General features: G+C 41.7%; 4 protein-coding genes across 6 annotated transcripts in view; 2 read left to right on the forward strand and 2 right to left on the reverse strand.

The window, feature by feature from the left end:
* The first annotated feature begins 2,086 nt into the window (after nucleotides 1-2,086).
* Nucleotides 2,087-6,798, forward strand: LOC104799818 (2,3-bisphosphoglycerate-independent phosphoglycerate mutase 1). The gene is made up of 10 exons (XM_010522476.1): nucleotides 2,087-2,194; nucleotides 3,898-4,070; nucleotides 4,154-4,281; nucleotides 4,362-4,512; nucleotides 4,601-4,804; nucleotides 5,054-5,478; nucleotides 5,663-5,855; nucleotides 5,972-6,067; nucleotides 6,153-6,308; nucleotides 6,468-6,798. The coding sequence occupies exons 2-10, from the start codon at nucleotides 3,900-3,902 to the stop codon at nucleotides 6,630-6,632; spliced, it is 1,689 nt and encodes a 562-aa protein (XP_010520778.1). The 5' UTR covers nucleotides 2,087-2,194; nucleotides 3,898-3,899; the 3' UTR covers nucleotides 6,633-6,798.
* Nucleotides 6,799-7,397: 599 nt separating this feature from the next.
* LOC104799819 (nifU-like protein 2, chloroplastic) lies at nucleotides 7,398-9,400 on the reverse strand. 2 transcript variants are annotated; one of them, XM_010522478.2, is made up of 4 exons: nucleotides 9,079-9,400; nucleotides 8,832-8,940; nucleotides 7,885-8,195; nucleotides 7,398-7,766 (listed from the first exon to the last, which is right to left on the reverse strand). In XM_010522478.2, the coding sequence occupies exons 1-4, from the start codon at nucleotides 9,184-9,186 to the stop codon at nucleotides 7,578-7,580; spliced, it is 717 nt and encodes a 238-aa protein (XP_010520780.1). In that variant the 5' UTR covers nucleotides 9,187-9,400; the 3' UTR covers nucleotides 7,398-7,577. The 2 variants fall into 2 exon arrangements, with proteins under 2 accessions (XP_010520780.1, XP_010520779.1); XM_010522477.2 differs by having other exon boundaries at nucleotides 8,832-8,943.
* Nucleotides 9,401-10,081: 681 nt separating this feature from the next.
* On the forward strand, nucleotides 10,082-12,686 carry LOC104799820 (uncharacterized protein At5g49945-like). The gene is made up of 3 exons (XM_010522479.2): nucleotides 10,082-11,165; nucleotides 11,835-12,038; nucleotides 12,137-12,686. Exons 1-3 carry the CDS (start codon nucleotides 10,149-10,151, stop codon nucleotides 12,365-12,367), a joined length of 1,452 nt encoding a protein of 483 aa, XP_010520781.1. The 5' UTR covers nucleotides 10,082-10,148; the 3' UTR covers nucleotides 12,368-12,686.
* A 728-nt stretch (nucleotides 12,687-13,414) lies between these two features.
* LOC104799821 (probable sodium/metabolite cotransporter BASS2, chloroplastic) overlaps nucleotides 13,415-13,971 on the reverse strand; it is a 2,824-nt gene continuing 2,267 nt past the window's right edge. The window contains exons 6-7 of one of the 2 annotated variants that reach the window (XM_010522480.1): nucleotides 13,831-13,891; nucleotides 13,415-13,655 (exon numbers count right to left, since the gene is read on the reverse strand). In XM_010522480.1, the coding sequence (XP_010520782.1) occupies nucleotides 13,491-13,655; nucleotides 13,831-13,891 (226 nt within the window). In that variant the 3' untranslated portion in view covers nucleotides 13,415-13,490. Of the gene's footprint in view, nucleotides 13,656-13,830; nucleotides 13,937-13,971 lie in introns of both variants that reach the window. The other variant, XR_769619.1, reaches the window with a different exon arrangement.

A 13,971-nucleotide genomic window follows, 5' to 3' on the forward strand; every position in this document is an offset into this window, starting at 1 on the left:
CCTAACTTGGATGAGTCGGGACCGAGTTTCGCCGAAATCGTGCTTTTTCCGCCGAGTTCACCGAGTTTCCTTTGAAAACTCGGACTCAAATCGGAGAAATTCCGGAAAATTAAAGAAAACTGAGTCAGAAACTTACCTGACTCACCTCGGTTCGAATCTGTCTTCACCGATTTTGGTCTCTGATGCTCCACCTTGACAGATCTGACTGCCAGCGAGCCCCAGGGTGTTAGCACTACCTCCCACCGTCGCCGATCTGCCTCCGTCGTTGACTGAAACACTTAAACAGAGCATCAACACGTTCACACAGACAAATCTGAAACCGAGAAACCCTAACTTACCTCGCCTGACCGGCGAATCTCCCTGGATCGTTAAACCGGGGCTCTGATACCACTTTGTGAAGTGGTACTGAACCCTCTCCAATCTCTTTGTCACTCGTTTGTGCAAGAACCGAAAGAACACCGAGGATTTTTACGAGTTCGGTTACTGAGTTTTCTCGGGCCTACATCTCGGCCGGACGGTGCCGGCGAATCCACTACAATAGAACGGAAACAACTGAGAAGAGTAACACGGCGGCCCTCCACATCAAGATCGGAGGCTCACCGAGAAACACCAAGAGAAGAGACACGAGATCCTTACTGATCTTTACCACGACTCACCTTTGGCGATCGTCATCGGTCCGAGCTTCGCCGTCGCCGGGAAGCTCCTCTGCCCTCGGATCTCCCTTCTTCTTCTCCGTTCTCCCTTTTCGCCTTCTCCGTCTCGAGCCCCGTGCTTCTTTTTGTCGAAGAACAAAAGATCATAGGGTACTAAACCCTAACACTGAAACATTGCGTTTCAGAGTGTCTCTCCCTCACGTGGAGGGTTTCACTTTTTTTTACCAAATGGATTGTGAGGTCCAACAGAGCATATACGATGAAAGATAAATCGGTCAATGTGTAGTGTACCTCTCTCTATCAAACGTAAATCGATTGAAGATAGAGGCTCCATATTAGAAGTGATGATTTCTAAAAAAAAATATATACAAAGGTCTTAGGAAAATCTTTTGTAAGAATGAATATCTTTTGACCGTTTGTTTATGGGATCCTAGTATTTTTTAGACAGTTTTTGAATGGATGTAAAATATATTTGATTTTTAATATAAATCATCGCTAACAAAAAAAAAATTGTGTATTTGCCAGATTGCATGTCAGCATCCCGCCAAAAAACAAAAAACTCAAATCAACCCTACCATGTGAGAAAACCCTATTTTAAAAAAAATATAAATATAATATATATATATATATATATATATAAAATAAAATTAAAAAAATATAAAATATATACATATATATACACAAAAATATATATAAAAATATTTATATATATATATATTACATGTGTATATATATGTATATACTATATGTATATATGTATATACATATAAACATGTATATATATGTGTGTTCAGATTTGCGGATTGTGAAGGTTTAAAAATGGATATTTTTAATATTTAATTAATTTTTAGATATTTTTTAAAGATGGAAGCTTTTAATTGTTTTAAGTAAATAAGGTTTAAAATTGATATTTTGGAGGCTTATCAAAGCCCATGGTGGTGCCGTTGGCCTTCCCAGCGAAGATGACATGGGCAATAGTGAAGTTGGCCACAATGCTCTTGGTGCCGGTCGCATTTTCGCTCAAGGGTTGCTATCTCCACTTCCTCTATCTGTTTCCGCTCCCTCTTTTATCTTTATCCGTTCTCTTATTTTTTCTCTCGATTCAGTGCTAAGCTTGTTGACACTGCCCTTGCTTCCGGGAAAATCTTTGATGGAGAGGGTTTCAAGTTCATATCTGAATCTTTTGACAAGGGCACTTTGCACCTCATCGGACTTCTGAGCGATGGTGGAGTCCACTCCCGCCTCGACCAGTTGCAGGTTTGTATTCTGTTGTATAACTTCTATCTTGCATAGATATATATGTTATAGGTTGGCGTCATTGATCTTTTTAATTTCTTTGGTGCAGTTGAGTGAGAGGGCGTGGCGAACAAGTCAGGCCCAGGCCCATTTAAGACACAATCAGCCCACTACCTTCTATCTAAGCCTATTTAATCTCCGCACTCAGACCAGCCATCGATCTCTGCTTCTTTCTCAACCCCAAAGTTCGATTTACTCTAGGATTCATCGGTCTGTCCGATTTCTATCACGCTCTTCACCAACAGGTTCTTCTTGTCCTTCTCCCGATTTCCTCTTTTTCTCTTCGTGTTTGCGTTGTTTCTTCTCGATTTGTTTTTGGATTCATTATACCTCGATCTGGTTGCTCGTTTATTGTATTTCGTTCTCGTTTCGTGATCTTTGAGTGCGATCTGGACATGAATTTTAGCTTCGGGTTTTCTCCTTTGTATCGTTTCCTCTTATGTTTATTATAGACTTTGAATCTGGCTTCTTCCATGCGTTAAGGCTTCGATTTTGTATCTGTATGTTCTGTTTTTTTTTTTACAGAGAATGTTAGTGACTTGTGCTGGATTTCGTTTCCTGGGCTTGGATTTTGATGATGTAATGCATCTGAATCATGGTTGTCGTTTAGATTCTTGGGTATTTCTTCAATTAATTTCAGAAATGGTTTTCCTTTTTTCTCGGCTCGAAATGTGTTTTTATGAGGTGATTACAATGTGTGCGATAAAATGCCTGAGAGAAACAAATGTTCTCGGAACTTTCTGATATTCTCAGTTCTTCCAAAAGCTGGTTCCATTTTATTAAATGAAAGTTTAAACACACTGATGATGAGTTCGATATTTTTTCAAGTGGGCAATGTATTATTCATTGTCCCTCATCGACTAATATATTTTGGAAAGATGATTTATCGTAACTACAGGAATATGTGTTCCGAGCAATTAATGAAAACTCATGTATACTTCATTTGATCCCGACTTTGATCCATTCGCCCGGCTTGATTGCTTGGGATGTTCGAAGAATCCTAGAAACTTTTTTATAGATTTTGCTGTCAAATTATTTGTTTGTTGATTCAGTGAAGTGTTCATTTGTCACCTTGACCCTTTAGACACTACGTACTATCCAGTCCGATCAGTTTTCTTGTGTTAGAATGAATTTGTGTCATGGTGATCTTGTTTTACTATCTGATATCTGATGGGTTTTCCCTCATTTATAAGTTCGGATTTGAACGACCCACATCTGTCTTGTCTGAAACCTTTCGAAAGAATTAGTGATCGTCGATCCTCTTTCTTTTTAGATTTAAATTTGATTTCCTCTTTGATCGGTTTGATGGTTGTATATGTATTTTCTCTGTTGTAGCAGGAGGGTGATATTGAATCAAATGTTTCTGCTGGGAACTTTGTATTCGTTTTCTGATTTTTGGTTGTTGGGTGTTAACTTGGGAATCATGAGATTCGTCACAAAAAACATTGAAAATTGTTTACGTAGCATCTTCTACACATGACCTGCATCATCCCGTGTCCTTTTTAATTATATTTTTGGCACCAAAACAATGAACTAAAGAAATAGGAACCTCCAAAAAAAATCATTTTCTTTGTTTAATAAGACTAAAAAGTAAATGGAACCATTAATAAAAGTATGATAGAAACGCTACCATGAAATAAAAAATAATTTAATAGGGAGAACCTTGGAATATTCCATCTCTGTGTGTAGTTGAAGGTTGAAAACCAAAGCCCAAAATGAAACCGTGGGACTTGATGCCTTTCTTAGAAAATAATTTAATAGTTCATCCCCTTCTTTAAAGTCTTAATCTGTGTTTGTCCGTGATTCAAAAACCTACCACCTTCCTTGCCTTTCTTTTTCCTTCTTGTTCTTTGGGATCTTCTTTTCTGTAAGTGGCAAAACTCCATTTTTCATTCAGATGTTGTTTTTATGGATCTGATCTGATGTGGGTTTGGTGTTTTCTCCACAGCAATGGGTAGCTCCACTGGCGATGTCAACAACTGGAAACTGGAAGACCATCCCAAGCTCCCCAAGGGAAAGCCAATTGCCGTCATCGTCTTGGATGGTTGGGGTGAGTCCGATCCCGATCAGTACAACTGCATCCACAAGGCTCCTACTCCTGCCATGGATTCCCTCAAGAACGTATGCTCCTTTCTTATATATCTTTCGTTTGATTTCGGTAGATTAGATTTACATTCTATGTATTGGGATTGCTCCTTTTGCAGGGTGCCCCTGATCGGTGGAGGCTTATCAAAGCCCATGGTGGTGCCGTTGGCCTTCCCAGCGAAGATGACATGGGCAATAGTGAAGTTGGCCACAATGCTCTTGGTGCCGGTCGCATTTTCGCTCAAGGGTTGCTATCTCCACTTCCTCTATCTGTTTCCGCTCCCTCTTTTATCTTTATCCGTTCTCTTATTTTTTCTCTCGATTCAGTGCTAAGCTTGTTGACACTGCCCTTGCTTCCGGGAAAATCTTTGATGGAGAGGGTTTCAAGTTCATATCTGAATCTTTTGACAAGGGCACTTTGCACCTCATCGGACTTCTGAGCGATGGTGGAGTCCACTCCCGCCTCGACCAGTTGCAGGTTTGTATTCTGTTGTATAACTTCTATCTTGCATAGATATATATGTTATAGGTTGGCGTCATTGATCTTTTTAATTTCTTTGGTGCAGTTGTTGCTGAAGGGTTCGGTAGAACGTGGTGCCAAAAGGATACGAGTCCATATTCTTACAGATGGCCGTGATGTTATTGATGGTACTAGTGTTGGGTTTGTGGAAACACTTGAGAATGACCTTGTGAAATTACGTGAGAACGGTGTTGATGCTCGGATTGCATCTGGTGGAGGTCGGATGTACGTGACAATGGATCGTTATGAGGTGCGAACCCATTTGGATTCTATTTTAGTTTTCTAAAGAATACCAGTTAAAACATTTTCGAGGTCTTATAGGTCAATTGTATACATGATGTTGCACTGCCCCAATAAGGATATTGGTGTAACTTGAGTTTAGCAAGTTTTACTTCTTGGCGGGAGTGAGATGAGGATTGTTTTTCTTTAAAACTTATTGTGCTTCAATTAGTGGTGTTTCTTTCTTCGAGATTAATCAAAGTCTGCTACTTGCCTGCAGAACGACTGGAGTGTTGTGAAACGAGGATGGGATGCTCAAGTTCTCGGAGAGGCTCCTCACAAGTTTAAAAGTGCTGTAGAAGCTGTTAAGAGGCTGAGGGAGGATACTGGTTGCAATGATCAATACTTGCCTCCATTTGTTATTGTTGATGATAGCGGCAAGGCTGTGGGCCCAATCGTGGATGGTGATGCTGTTGTTACTTTCAATTATCGGGCAGATCGGATGGTTATGCTTGCAAAGGCGCTCGAATATGAAAATTTTGACATATTTGATCGTGTGCGATTCCCGAAGATACGTTATGCTGGAATGCTTCAATATGATGGTGAGCTGAAGCTTCCTAGCCGTTATCTTGTTTCTCCTCCAGAGATTGACAGAACCTCTGGTGAATATCTGGTGCACAATGGCATCCGCACTTTTGCATGCAGGTAACGTCTAGCTTCCCTTAAAACTCTACCGTTTATTCTCCTCTATATCATGTCTCCTATCGTTAATTCCTATCCGGCTATCATTTTGTTATAGAGTTTATTCCTTTCATGGAAGATGTTGCATAGGAAAGAACAAAGTGTTCCATACTAACTGATACATGCAATGCAATTGTTAATGAACCAGTGAGACTGTCAAGTTTGGGCATGTCACCTTCTTCTGGAATGGCAACCGCTCTGGATATTTCGACAAGAATCTGGAGGAGTATGTTGAAATCCCTAGTGATAGTGGGATATCGTTCAATGTTAAGCCAAAGATGAAAGCCGTGGAAATAGCCGAGAAGGCCAGAGATGCAATCCTTAGTGGCAAGTTTGACCAGGTGGGTGGAGTCTTATCATCTTTATCAAACCTCGTAATCGTTACTAAAGAAGCTTCTATTCTGTGCCATCGTTCGTCTCTCTTTTTTTTTCAGACTTTATGCGTTTACTTTTCCAGGTGCGTGTTAACTTGCCAAATGGAGATATGGTGGGGCATACAGGCGATATCGAAGCCACTGTCGTTGCATGTGAGACTGCCGATGTGGCTGTGAAGGTATACATATATGATTTCCGATCTTTCCGGTCTCGGGTTGTGGAGTGTCGATTGTGAAATTGAAGCGCTTTTTCCCCGCTTGCAGATGATCCTCGATGCCATAGAACAGGTGGGAGGAATCTACGTTGTTACAGCGGATCACGGAAATGCAGAGGACATGGTGAAGAGAGACAAAGCTGGAAAGCCTCTTCTGGCAAAGGATGGGAGCCTTCAGATTCTTACCTCTCACACTCTTAAACCAGTAAGTTATACATGGGCATCGACACTACGACTAAGCATGCTCCTTTTATGAGTATTATGAAAACACGTACGGTTGCAGAATAACCCGGAAATCCTAACCCTAAACCCTAAACCCTGAATCATAAACCCTAAGAGTTGTTTTGTATGCAAACCGATGTAGGTGCCGATTGCGATAGGAGGTCCAGGTTTGTCGGCTGGTGTGAGGTTCAGGAAAGATGTTCCGACAGGGGGGCTTGCCAACGTGGCTGCAACCGTGATGAACCTGCATGGCTTTGTGGCTCCAAGCGACTATGAGCCGACCCTTATTGAAGTAGCGGATAACTGAATACATATACACATATAATTCATTGCCTTGGCCCTTGGGAATGAATGGCCTTTGATTTGAAACTCTCTATTTATATCGATTTTGAACATTTCGTCTACATCTTTGTCATGTAAACTGTCTCAACATTTCTACAACTAATAATTGAGCGTCAAAGGTTTTCTTCGATCGTCTTTGCGTTCTTAATAGTTGTTGTCAGGGGGTTTTGAATTTTGCAATGCAATAAATTCTCCAGGTCCAGACTTGGGACAGTCGATGATTGGGCAGACTGTATTTATATCCGAATTTCGGATACCGCGACTATCCACCTCACGGGTATTCTCGATTCGGGTATTCGGAAGAGACGTGTTAAACACGAGGATTGGTCGGGACGGAGAATATGAACCACGAGTCCGGAGTCCGGGTTCAAGTTTTGCCACCGCGTTAGGCATGAAAAATTACCAAGGTTTAAAGGCGTTCTCTCAAAAGTTTTGCCTCGCTGTCCTTCGTGTTAACCCTCCTCTCTTTCCTCCATCATCTAGCCCTCTCGCGTCCGTCCGCTCACAATTGCCTCGCCGGCCAGGTAACCACGATACCCTAACTCAGGTACCCAACTGTTGGAAAAGCCACTGTCGGGTAATCCGACCGACATATCAAAAAATTCGGATATAGGATCCATACCCACCGCTATGAACTAATCATGGTATTAGAAGGAAAGAGTCGTATTTACGACCATGAGAATCAACGTAGTTTATGGTCCGACCTAGATTTTCTGACACTACACAATCATTAGAGTGTATAAAAAAGAAAATTCAAGTATGTTAATGTACTTTTGGAACATAAGCAGGGAGAGATTCCATGTCAAATATTATTTTCATCACCAAAGTATGCAAACCGTACGGTACGAGGAGCTGACAGAAGCTTCTCCCACATAAGGAAACCTTAACCAAGGAGACATCAGATGAGAACTTACAGAAGTTGCACGGCCGCAATCGCGGGGATTTTCTCCCGCAGTTTCTGCGTGACAGCCACACGAACAGTCATGACTCCAGCCGCGGGTCCCGTGATTCTTATCTTCACGATTGGCTCCTCTATCTCCACGAGCTCCAGCGACCCATCTGCTGACTCGATTAGATAAGGTCTGATTTCTTCCAGCACCTGATAATATATGTTCACAGGCGACCGACTACTTGAGTCTTCGGTGTTTGCACAAGACATACTAGCTTACGTTAACCGCAAATATTTCGGTACATGGATCAACGTTCACAGCAATTACCTGTTCTATGTTTTCCTCATTCAGTTCAAGGCCAGTCTCTTCATCAGGAATAGCTTCAACAGCCACAACTTCGGGGATTTTTTCCATCAGACGGCGCTCAATTCCCATCTTCATCGTCACAACAGAACTCGGGCATGATCCACATGCTCCTTGCAACTTCACTCTCACAATGTTTCCATCAATCTCATGTAAAGCCACATTACCACCATCGGACATTAGATATGGCCGGACTTCGTCCAGAACACTCTCCACATTCTCTGCAGTCAGGGGTAATTCCACGACAGGGTCCGGAGTAGCCACCGCCTTCACAACTGTAAAGAGGTAGCAACACAGGAACAGTTGTATATACAAGTCGTACGTATGATCCACCAGAAACTAAGCTAAACCAAGATGAATAAATGGTATGGTATCATATGCATGGACACCAAAAGCTTGAAAGATTCAGGTATACTTTATTATACAAACATTGTTGGCTATCAATATGAGTAGACAAATTGAGGATTTCATTTCGAGATTACAACTGAACGTATCTGCCCAAATCAACAACCAAGAAACAGTTGTCCGGTCCACAGGAGAAACGGCTTTAAATCCGCGATAAGAATTTCAACTTGGAAGCGCTATTGACAATCATGAATGATCAAAAACAGCAAAATCATAACATCAACCTCAGAGCTTCCAAACTTTCAGGCAATCGAACTTGTCTGCACCAATCGATAATCGAGAACTCGGTCGCATAAAGAACGGTTTTGATCTAAAGGGGAAACCGAGTTAAATATCTGATAAAAATTACCATCCTAAGCTCTATCCACAATCACAAATGAGCTAGAACACTGAAACACGACATCAAACTTCCAGCCCAGAAATTGACTTCATTCAACTAGACAGCAAATTAACATCAACATCTCTACGTATGCCCAACCAAGGATTGGTAAAGAGAAATTTCTCACCTTGATGTCGCCGGAAAGGCACTTGGCTCCTGACAGATCGACATAAACCTCGTCGAAGTGGGTTACGACCCCTCGCGGACAGACCCTTAACTCCAACGGCTCTGGAATTCTGCTGAGAAATCGGATTCAATTCGCCAATCAGATCACAGAAACTCAAAGAACGATCAGATAGGTGCCAAGCAAACAAAACAACGAAGCCGAACGAGCGGAGATAGGAAATCGAAAGGCTAGGTAAATCAACGGTCACCTGAGCACAAAGAACGCGAGACGACGATGAAGGCGAAGAAGAAGGACGATCCAGGTTTCGCCGCGCCGAACTGCAACAAGCAGCTGGGTTCAACGCCACCGATTGCATCGCTGCCACTATTCCAATTTCTCTGTTGTTGGGTAGGCGGAATCGGTGGAAAAAACCCTAGCTTCAATCGGTTACCAAACCCAATTTGCGTCGGAGATTAGCCGTCGGCACCTGTTGTCGGAGGTTTTTGTTGTTCGTCGAGCGCTCGCTATAATTTGATGCTTCGTCAAGTCGGCTTATGGTCCATTCTTTTTTTCTTTTTTTTTTCATTCCCCATTTGTTTTCCTTGGAATATCTATTATATATATATTATTATATTTTTATTCTGCCCCAAAAAAATACTGATATAAAATTATAAAATAAAATTTTAGAAGTCTGAGCAAGTTTGGACTATTAAATAGAAAATTAGAATTTTATATTTTTACACTATTTTTTTCTTTATTTTAAAATTTTACAACATATTGATTAATAATCTATCTATATAATAATGTGTGACATTAGATACATTTTCAGATTTTTACATATGTATTAATTATGTGTCGTACTTTTCATATCATAAAGCTTTATAGCTTCAAACGTAAATTAATATGGAAAATAGCTTGTGCAATAAGTTAAAATGGTGTATTTCATGTTATTTATCCAGTTATTTTCTTAAACACTGTGTGATAATATAGAATTTGCACATCCTCGTATAGGAATTCTATTCGAAACTAAAATATATTATGCATGGCTGTGCATGATAAAACGCTTGGTTTATTGTAATATTTGTAAAATTTACTTATTTTGATAAATAAAAAAATCAAAATTAAAATTTTAAATCCCATATTTTACAAATATAACCTAACATCATGACAAAGGCCCTTGAAGTAAAATCAGAATTGGGCCCAAAATAAGGCCCTAATTCTTTTCTGTTGTAAAAAAAAAAAAAAAAAAAAAAACTCTGTTCATCCTGTTATTTACCCGATGAAGAATACAACTCTAATCAGTGTCCTCCTCTCTAGATCCTCAACCCGTTTTCTACCATGACCCGGCCTATTTCTTTCTTCGCTTTGATCTTCTTCTTCTTCTTCTTCCTCTCTTACCGTCATCAAGTTCTCGCTGCTTCTGACTTCGAAGGATTCGATGGCGAAGACGATGATGTCTTGGACGAGTCCTCCGAGCTTCACCACTCGATCCGTCCGCCTCCGGTGACTCAGTCCGAGTCACCTTCTCTGGATCTGGATCAACCCTCTTCCTCTGTCTCCGACCCCGACCCAATTCCCAACTCGGACCCTTCGGTTCAGTCCGATTCCCGGAAACCCTCTTCTGTTTCGTTCGATTTTTGGGATGAAGACGAGTTCGAGGGTTTACCGGTGGAGGAACCGGCCACGGAGACGAGGGAGTCTCCGGTTATCGCAGAGAAAGCTGCTCCCGCTGATGCGAAGAACCCAGATCAGGAAACTGCATCGGAATCTCAGGACAACGTTGTTGCGAGGAAGAAGTCGTCCTACACGGTGGAGATCATCTGCGTCTCGTTCTTGGTCACTTTTGCGATCAACTACTTCACCGGGAGACGAGAGAGCGAGAATCTCGCGTTGGCTTGGGCAGCGAAATTCGCGACCAAGGACACGATATTCGAGAAGAACTTCAGTTTGTTGGGTGTTGGTGAAGGAGAGGATTCGCCATTGCTGCTGAAGGAAGCTCAGAACGTGTTCAAGTTCTACGCTAGTGGGCGTAGGTACTGCCACGGATTGTTGGCGACGATGGAGCTCAAGAGCAGACACGATCTTCTCTCGAGGCTGTTCAACATGGTGGTCCCTTGTAAAGACGAGATCAGTTTCGAGGTTTATATGAACGAGGAAGCCATGGATCACGTCGTGTTTGCGGTGGCGAAGAAGAAGGCGGCGAAAGCGATGCAGAAGGAGCTCGGTGATCTGCAGAGATTCGCCGGAATGGTGTCTCCTCCAGGCGGAAGAAAGTGGGTTGCAGAGGAATTAGCTGTTTTGTCTGAATCCAAGGAGGTTGCTGGGGATTTGATCACAGAAGCTGTTCTTGATCAGGTGAGATGCTCTTCTCTCTTAGTTTAGCACTTTGACGATCAAAGACGATTGCTATATTTCCACCAACGTATAAACCAATCCGTTTCTGTTAATGGGTTGTGAAAAAAAGGTTGACTTTACAGTTTCATGTCGATCCCGTGTCTTTGAACAATGGCATGGCTTTTGGCAAGTCGTAGACCAGAGAAAGATATCTACTTATAGCTGCTCAAATCAGTATGCTAGAATTCGAAATTCGGCAACTTTCTCCTCCAAGATCTGTAGCAGTAGCTTTTTGTCTGCCTTTAGTCCATATTTGCGGGCATATCTCGCTGTTGAATCATTCAGAGAAAGTAATCAATGGCCCTCTAGGTTCTTCTCGTGGCAAGCCTGGATCTTAGAGACCATATATTTCTTAATGCAGTAGTCGAGTCGTGTTCAGGATAGTTTAATTTCTCGACCCTTTGGATACGCAATGCCTCTTGGATCTGCATTTTCGGTATAGCTTCTGCTTTGCTGTCTTTCAGAACTCGTGCTTTGTTTAGTTTATTAACACGAGGAGGAGCGTTAGCTCTGTCGGTTCTTTAACGATTTTCTCTCCTAATAATCATGCCGTGATGTTGAAGCTCTTATCCCGTCTTCTCTAATGTCTCCTTAAACTGATGGAACCGAACGTGTCGTCGTACTCTGTAGGTTTTCGGTGAAAAAGCTTTCGAAAAGTTCGGGAAGTATTTCATCTCGATGCATTTCTCTGACCAACTCCCCGGAAAACGCAGGAAAATGCTGCTTTTCAAGTTTGCCCTTCCCGACGCCAAACGTATGGATGATATTGTCCGGTTGGTGGCTCTTATCCCGTATTACATCGACTTGGTCGGACGCTACAGGCTGAGCTCCCAAGTAAACAAACCTAACCCTTAAGCTCTTGCATAGAACAAAACGCCGTTTTTTACGAGTGGGAGACTCCATGAGATTCTTTTTTTTTTTTTGTGATGAAGGCACGGAACAAGACCGAGGCTGCTAGGCAAAAGGCGGCTCAGGAAGCGTACAAGGAGCTTCAGAACGCGAGGCAAGAAGTGTTGCAGAGGAAGAAGGCGGAGAAGAAGAAGACAATGGAGGAGGCCGAGGCAAAGCTTAGCGCCGAGGCTCTGAGGAAGAAAGAGGCGAGAGAGCGTGCTCGCCAGATGAAGAAGGCGATGCCGAAAATGAAGATGACCCGTGGTCCGTAGAAGACTTTCGGTTTCCACAGGTAAAGCAGCAGCTTAGCAACCATTTATTGAACGGCCGCTTCAATCAATCAGGCTCGGCAAAACATCCCCTTTTTCTCGATGACATTTCTTCGGGAGCGGTCTTAATGTTTGTCGTTTGAGCGGCTTGTGCTCTCGTTTTGAACGGATTTATCGTTTTTTTCGCTCTTTTTGCGAATCTTTTCACTCGGATTTCGTTCCTTTTTTCACTCGTAAGAATGTCACTGAAACTGTGTTTGCAATACCCCGAGACCTCTTTAGACAAAACATAACTCAAGAGTTTTGACGCTCTTTCATGTTCTTTTCACTTGCCAACCTAGGAACAACTATGGTTAGTGGTGATCGTTTCGGTTATAGTTATTTCGGTTATAAAAAAAATATAACCATTCGATTTTTCTATCAATTTCGGTTCGTTTCGATTTTATTTTGTTGATAAAAAATACATTTTGAAGGAATTTTTTGATTTTTTCGATTCTTTTTTAGTTTAAACCGTTTGGTTTTTATATCGGATTCGGTTCGGTTCGATTATTCTCACCGTTAAATTCTTAGTTCAAAATTAGGGTAAAACCCCTAAAAAACCTCCAACTTGTAAAAATATATACAAATAAACCTTCAACTTGAAAAACTATCATTCAATCCCCGAACTTGTAACTTGTCATTGAATAAAACCTCGAACTTGTAAATTATTGCTCTAATAAACATTTGACCGGTTTGACCACAATTTCAGGCGATCGGAAATCCACGTATTAACGGATTGCTGATGTCACCTTATACATGTTATCAATTTTAGTTTAAAAAATGACATCAGCAATCCGTCAATACGTAGATTTCTGATCGTTTGAAATTGTGGTCAAACCGGTCAAAGATTTATTAGAACAATAATTTGCAAATTCGAGGTTTTATTCAGTGATAAGTTACAAGTTCGGAGATTGAATGATAGTTTTTCAAATTGAAAGTTTATTTGTATATATATTTTTGCAAGTTGAAGGTTTTTTTTGGATTTTACCCTCACAATTATTACAACCCCAAAAAGTAACTACAAATTTACAAGTAGCACTCGCAATAGATGGAAGCAAAAGCATAATCCTTCACTGTTTTCAGCGCCCTATCTACGTGAAGAACAAGGGCCCATCCGCCTCCAGAAGAAAGCCAAGCTGCTTCCCATCACATTCATTATCACCGCCGACATCGCCGCCGGTAAAGCCACCAACGCTGATGAGAAATGGGCCGTCGCCAAAACCACCCCCAACGACGAATTCTGCATTCCCACCTGCCACGACAGAGAAAAAAGTCTAACGTTTCAAATGAAATCTCGCACCGAGATCCTTTCGGTGTTTGGACAACAGATTCAGAACTCGGGTTCTGACCACTTGCAAACTCGAAGTTCATGTTTCGGATTTTTTTTGTCGTACAACAAAAAAGATTTAGAGAAAGGGGAAGGGTACCTCGATTGACACTGCGCGCCGCTGAGGTTCTCGAAAGCCAGCGACCGCTGCTGCTACGTACCTTCGATTTCACGACGTAGTGAAAGTCAGCGAGATATGAGGACCGCTGTTTTGTGTCGGAAAGGCGTAAGAAAGATCGGA

The sequence above is a fragment of the Tarenaya hassleriana genome, unplaced genomic scaffold (assembly GCF_000463585.1).
Source record: "Tarenaya hassleriana unplaced genomic scaffold, ASM46358v1 Cleome61, whole genome shotgun sequence".
Classification (NCBI taxonomy): domain Eukaryota; kingdom Viridiplantae; phylum Streptophyta; class Magnoliopsida; order Brassicales; family Cleomaceae; genus Tarenaya; species Tarenaya hassleriana.

What these genes read in the sequence shown, in the direction of transcription:
- LOC104799818 (XM_010522476.1), top strand. Translation starts at nt 3,900, where the DNA reads ATGGGTAGCTCCACTGGCGATGTCAACAACTGGAAACTGGAAGACCAT. An exon ending in TTAGTGGCAAGTTTGACCAG is followed by an intron (nt 5,856 to 5,971) that starts GTGGGTGGAGTC and finishes TTACTTTTCCAG; the next exon opens with GTGCGTGTTAACTTGCCAAA. An exon ending in CTGCCGATGTGGCTGTGAAG is followed by an intron (nt 6,068 to 6,152) that starts GTATACATATAT and finishes CCCCGCTTGCAG; the next exon opens with ATGATCCTCGATGCCATAGA.
- LOC104799819 (XM_010522477.2), bottom strand. Translation starts at nt 9,186, where the DNA reads ATGCAATCGGTGGCGTTGAACCCAGCTGCTTGTTGCAGTTCGGCGCGG. An exon ending in CTCGCGTTCTTTGTGCTCAG is followed by an intron (nt 8,944 to 9,078) that starts GTGACCGTTGAT and finishes CCGATTTCTCAG; the next exon opens with CAGAATTCCAGAGCCGTTGG. An exon ending in ATGAGGAAAACATAGAACAG is followed by an intron (nt 7,767 to 7,884) that starts GTAATTGCTGTG and finishes ATATATTATCAG; the next exon opens with GTGCTGGAAGAAATCAGACC.
- LOC104799820 (XM_010522479.2), top strand. Translation starts at nt 10,149, where the DNA reads ATGACCCGGCCTATTTCTTTCTTCGCTTTGATCTTCTTCTTCTTCTTC. An exon ending in CAGAAGCTGTTCTTGATCAG is followed by an intron (nt 11,166 to 11,834) that starts GTGAGATGCTCT and finishes CGTACTCTGTAG; the next exon opens with GTTTTCGGTGAAAAAGCTTT. An exon ending in GCTACAGGCTGAGCTCCCAA is followed by an intron (nt 12,039 to 12,136) that starts GTAAACAAACCT and finishes TTTGTGATGAAG; the next exon opens with GCACGGAACAAGACCGAGGC.